The sequence below is a fragment of the Acartia tonsa genome, chromosome 13 (assembly GCF_053477335.1).
Source record: "Acartia tonsa isolate MP-2025a chromosome 13, ASM5347733v1, whole genome shotgun sequence".
Classification (NCBI taxonomy): Eukaryota; Metazoa; Arthropoda; class Copepoda; order Calanoida; family Acartiidae; genus Acartia; species Acartia tonsa.
Window position 1 is genome coordinate 37,284,640 of NC_137272.1, and position 5,280 is coordinate 37,289,919.

The 5,280-nt window shown below is 27.4% G+C and overlaps 1 protein-coding gene across 1 annotated transcript; it reads right to left on the bottom strand.

Annotated features, from left to right (window-relative positions):
* Positions 1-438: 438 nt before the first annotated feature.
* Positions 439-4,657, bottom strand: LOC145304100 (C-type mannose receptor 2-like). The gene is made up of 15 exons (XM_080145862.1): positions 4,619-4,657; positions 4,436-4,490; positions 4,332-4,358; positions 4,158-4,199; positions 3,626-3,745; positions 3,273-3,371; positions 3,135-3,202; positions 2,678-2,744; positions 1,935-1,979; positions 1,663-1,704; positions 1,446-1,565; positions 1,216-1,317; positions 956-1,023; positions 549-615; positions 439-482 (listed from the first exon to the last, which is right to left on the bottom strand). The coding sequence occupies exons 1-15, from the start codon at positions 4,622-4,624 to the stop codon at positions 457-459; spliced, it is 954 nt and encodes a 317-aa protein (XP_080001988.1). The 5' UTR covers positions 4,625-4,657; the 3' UTR covers positions 439-456.
* Positions 4,658-5,280: the final 623 nt, after the last annotated feature.

A 5,280-nucleotide genomic window follows, 5' to 3' on the forward strand; every position in this document is an offset into this window, starting at 1 on the left:
GGACACCTCAAAGTGTAGGATATTTCCTATATAAACAGTTTACAAGTCCAAGGTGTGTACAAAGATTATTTTGTAGTATACGACTGTATTTCGCCAATCAAAAGTAAGAATAGAGGGAATTTCTTGACCAAAAACAGGGGCAACTCATTACCATGGATTGGATTGGATGTTTGCAATGTTGGAAACTACTAAGGTCTGTAAATATTTAAAATACATGTTTTCAATACACAGAAAATAATAAAATTTTGAAAGTTTATTAAAATCTAATATTTACAAAATTATTCATGCCAAACATATTGAAATCACACAAAAATATTTACTTTTTTCTTTACCTAAAACACAAAGAATATAATTTGTGCACATAAATGACAAATTTTCATTTTTGAATTCATAATATGATAATCAAATAGAACAATCAACATGTACAAAATTAATCACTTACCCAATCGGACTTTTCTAACATTGGGACTTGGAAACGGATGCTAAAATAATTCATAAGTTAAAAAGAATTAAAAAGAAATACAATTAAATGTGTTTTAGAAAATAACCTGGTTTCTGACAAATCGAATTGTGCCATTTGCCACAGTCCAAGCTCATCCATTTTCCTCCAATAACCTGATATTCAAAACTTTTTATTTATTTTCTTTTAATCTTTGAAATAATAAAGATTTTAATTTGAACAAAAAGAAGTGCCAAATCCTAAAATTTCTTAGACTCACTTAAGAGTTGGGTTTTAAAAATCTTATGCAGTTATTTAATGTAATTTTTCCTACAGAGGTGTGTGAGACCTCAACTAAAAAGCAAACCTAGAAATTTTATAGGATTTTACCCTGGGATATTTTCATCAGAATCTGATTAAGGTAAAGCAATTTGCTCTATGTAAGTTACCACTTTTTATAGAAATATCTCTTTTTATAACAATTATCAAGAATTATGAAAAAAGTTTTTTGATTACCCCTAGACACATTGGATACCCATCATTAGTTTCTTTAGGTTCATCCATTCTCCAATTCATAAAATTCACTAAGTTTGACAATTTGTTTTAAATGTTATCAGATTTAGAATACTATTTAGTATATATCCAATTTGAAGTAAAAAAATAGTAGTTAGAAGAGCATCAAAGAAAAATATTGGTATATGATACTATCAGTGAACAATTAACAATTTTACATAGGTATTAATATAATTAACCAGGAAATAGTTAAAAATAATTACTATCAGATCCATCAATCCAGTTAAGGTTGCCATATCGAGTTATGTTATTAGCACCAATGAAGAATCCATTATCCACAGTAACAACGGTGCGGTTTAGCATTACTGAATTTTAAGTTATGTTACTCTACGCCTATGATTTAGCAATTTATTAATGAATATATTTTAATAAACTATTTAGTTAGATATTTTTCTCTACCCAATTTATAATATATTTTAATGTAACAACTCACCATTTAGAAATTGGCTTTCAGAGGGTGAGTGTACTGTAACAAGTTTGGCTTCTTCTGTATTACAATTTGTAGCAGCATTGTCCCAATCCATTGTCTCACTTATAACCTTCAGACATTTTCCTTGAAATAGCAATTGTATGTTTGGAATAGTATGAAGAAAACTTTTATACAACCTAGATTTTATTTATTAACAAATTAGTTAATTAAGATACTGTACCTCCTTCTTCAAATTTTGTCCATCCTTCATCACATGATGAAACTACAAAATTATATTTTTTTTAACAACTCCAAAATAAACATGTTATTAATACCACAGTTATAATAGTCCAAGAGAAACACAAAAGAATCATACAAAGAGGTGTATTATGGTCAGAAGTGAGAAGAATGCTACAGGTACATGATACCGAGGAAGCATTGGCCATTTCCCAGCCTTTCCTCATCCCCTAGAGCTCATTTTGCCAATCCATGAAAATAATTCATAAATCTTACCATCCTTACATTTTCCATTGCTATTACCAGTTTCACATGTATTTTCTGAAATTTAAATAAAATAATAGTGTAACATAAAAATGGATTTAAGTAAATGAATACTTATTTCATACTTATATTTGCGGGAACTTTTGTTTAATGAAATCTTCCAATTTATATCATTTACAAAACAGCCTACTTTATTGCATCAAGATCCATGACAGATCTATATAGGAAATAAATGTCTATATATGATCTCAAGTTTTCCAAGCAATAAATGTTTAAAACTCATAGTGCTCCAATAATCCGTAATAAACTCTCATTGACCAGAACGATCAGACCCATTATTTTACTGTATGAAGAATAAATTCATTTTTTTTATTTCATGTTGCTATTCGAATTATATTGCAGTATTAAATTTCTATCCATAAAACAGAAAATTTAAATTTATAATATAATTAATAAAAGAAAACTTAGTTTTAAAATAATTTGATACTAGCGTTACTTGAGTAATGTAATCAGATATTGAACTAAAATTTAACAGTTAACTAAACATTTTAACCCTTTCAGGACGATAATTTGAAATGAAAATATTAAGATCCTAAAATAGTTTAAAGAAAGAAATCGCCAGGGAGAAGATAATGGAAGAATAGGGTTAATAGTCAGAATTCAGATAACCAAAAGAAAGTAAATAAAACATTTAATAAACCTTGCCAATAGCAAGATAATTATATCGAGCCCAACTCTAGTTTATTTTTTATCACCTGGTTTCTGACAAACTGAATTGTGCCACTTAAAACATGCCAAACTCATCCATTTGCCCTCATCCCACTAAAATTCCAACTTTTAGTGCTTAAACAATATATTAAATAAGCAGCTGTCCTCTTAGCATCTAGGAGCTCTCTATCAGAAGGAGTAAGGAAAGGAGGAAAATAGCCTAAACTAAAACTTAAGATATAAAATTTAAGTTTATCCAGGAACCTATATGAAGCTTACCTAAAATGGATAACTCAATAGGTTCAGTAGTTATTGAGATCTTAGGCTACATACAAAATTACTTTACTACTTTATATTTCAGGGTACCTTTGAAATATAAGTATATAATTTGCAACCATCACCATTACAAATGGAAATGAAAAGAAGAGATATGATCATTTGTTTAATCATTTTGATTAATCATATTATCTAATAACCATTTATTGAAATAAAAGAATTAGTTACCCCTAGACACATTGGATATCTCCATCTATTTTCACTTGGTTCATCTATTGCCCAATTTGTAAAATTCACTAAATTTTATACAAATAGATTTTAAACATGATATATTAAAATTTAGTAAACTTTGAAATATAAAAATACTTGTTGTTCCATCCATCCAGTTAAGGTTTTCATTACGAGCAATGTTATTAGCTCCCATGTAGAAACCCCACATCCTAGTAACAGTGGTACTGAGTATCCCTAGAAAAATATAAATGATTAAAATAATGATATCATATAGGAATTGCTGAAAACTAGTTGCTGAGCTCCTAGAACCCGGGTGATCTGTATTTGGTGGAGTAAGGAAAGTATGAAAATGGCCTTAAACCATCTAGGAACCTATAGGAAGCTTCAGTAATAATGGAATACTTCAGGTACAGACAAAAAAAACTTACTACCATATATACAGGAATAAGGTAGTAAGATTCGAAATAACAATTATTTAAACAACTTACAATCCATAAATTGACTTTCCCCAGCTGTATGTACAGTGACAAGTTCAGCATTTAATGAATGACAATTTGTAACAGCTTTGTCCCAATCCATTTTCTCAGTTACAACCTTCAGGCATTTTCCTGGAAACGTAAACCAGAAAATCAAATTTTACCATATTATGGGGGGAAGGGAGTATCCAGGTATTCCTGTTAACAGGAGTTCTAAACTAAGCTTATTAACATTGGTAGTTTGTGCTTAGAGCAAAATAGGCATCAATAATGGGATTTAGTTTTGTGATTTTTTTCAGCTCCTTTTCATATCTGGCTTTACTTGAATTTGAAAAAATATGAAAAAAAAATCTTCAAAAGCATATTTCTGCATTTGACAACTGTTAAAAATATGTACTAGTACCTTAAACACAACTTAAATGAGAGACAAAATGTTAGAAATATGTACAATAGTGTCTATTAGAAAAACATAAAATCTATATAAATTATTTCTCTTTGGAAGAAGGATTTTATTAGTTAGTATTCAATTTTAAAAAATAAGGACCTGTGTCTGCATAATGTGTCCATCCATCATCACATGGTGAAACTAAAAACATTTAAACTAAAATAATCAAAATTAAAATTAGATTAACTAATCAGTTTATAAATATATAAGTTTACTAGCTATGATTATGTTTATTAAAAAATTGTATTATGCATTCAATTTCAAAATTCTTACCATTACAAGTACCATTTCCATTATTAGCTTTTTAAGAAAAAAAAAATATTAGTATTATAGCATTATAGATTAAAATATTGATAAATGACTTAATATTTGAATACCTTGGGAAAAAATTGGTGTTGCTAAAGCAAAAGCAAAGAGCCACAAAATTAATTTCTAAAAATTATATTTAATATTACCTTTCAAAAGTTATCCAATATTTTTTTAAGAGACTTGATTTTTTTTATAAAAGAGGTTTTTATATAAGAATAAGATTCTGAATCTATTGTGAATAGTAATTTTACCTTCATCTTGCAGATCTTTGATTTAACTGATAAATTAAAACGTTTCACAATCTATTTATATTGATAAACAGATGTTAATATATTTGCAAATTTTAAAGCAGCAAATATCTAAAAAAAAATTGTCTCCATTTTGATTTTGACTCCTATTTTCAATAATATTTCTTACAATTAAAATTTGTAAGGGAAAAAAGCAAAGTATTACACTTTTTAAACTAATGTCTTCTCAATCCTATGGAAAATTTGAAAAATATTTTCCAATTGACAAATATACATGTTTAGGATTTTGCTGATGTATTATTTAACTTTTTTATAAGAAATATAATCATACATTAATTTAAATGTAATTTGAATAAACCAATTAATTAAGGCAATTCTGTAAGGGTACTTAATTGTATAGAAACGGGATTACAGTCAAGAACACCAAAGCTTTTTTTTCATGGACAATTTTGATTGAAATGTTTAGGAGAATTTTAAGACATACTTAAAAGTTACTTAGAATTATGAAATTAAAAGTTTAAAATTTAAAAATGTGTAATTTATAATAAATATTTATATCATGTAATTATGATCAAGAAACATCGAAAATTTTAAGATAAGAACACTACGTATTACACAGTGGTAATCTTATGGTATGGAATAAAATCAACAAGCTGGTAAATTTA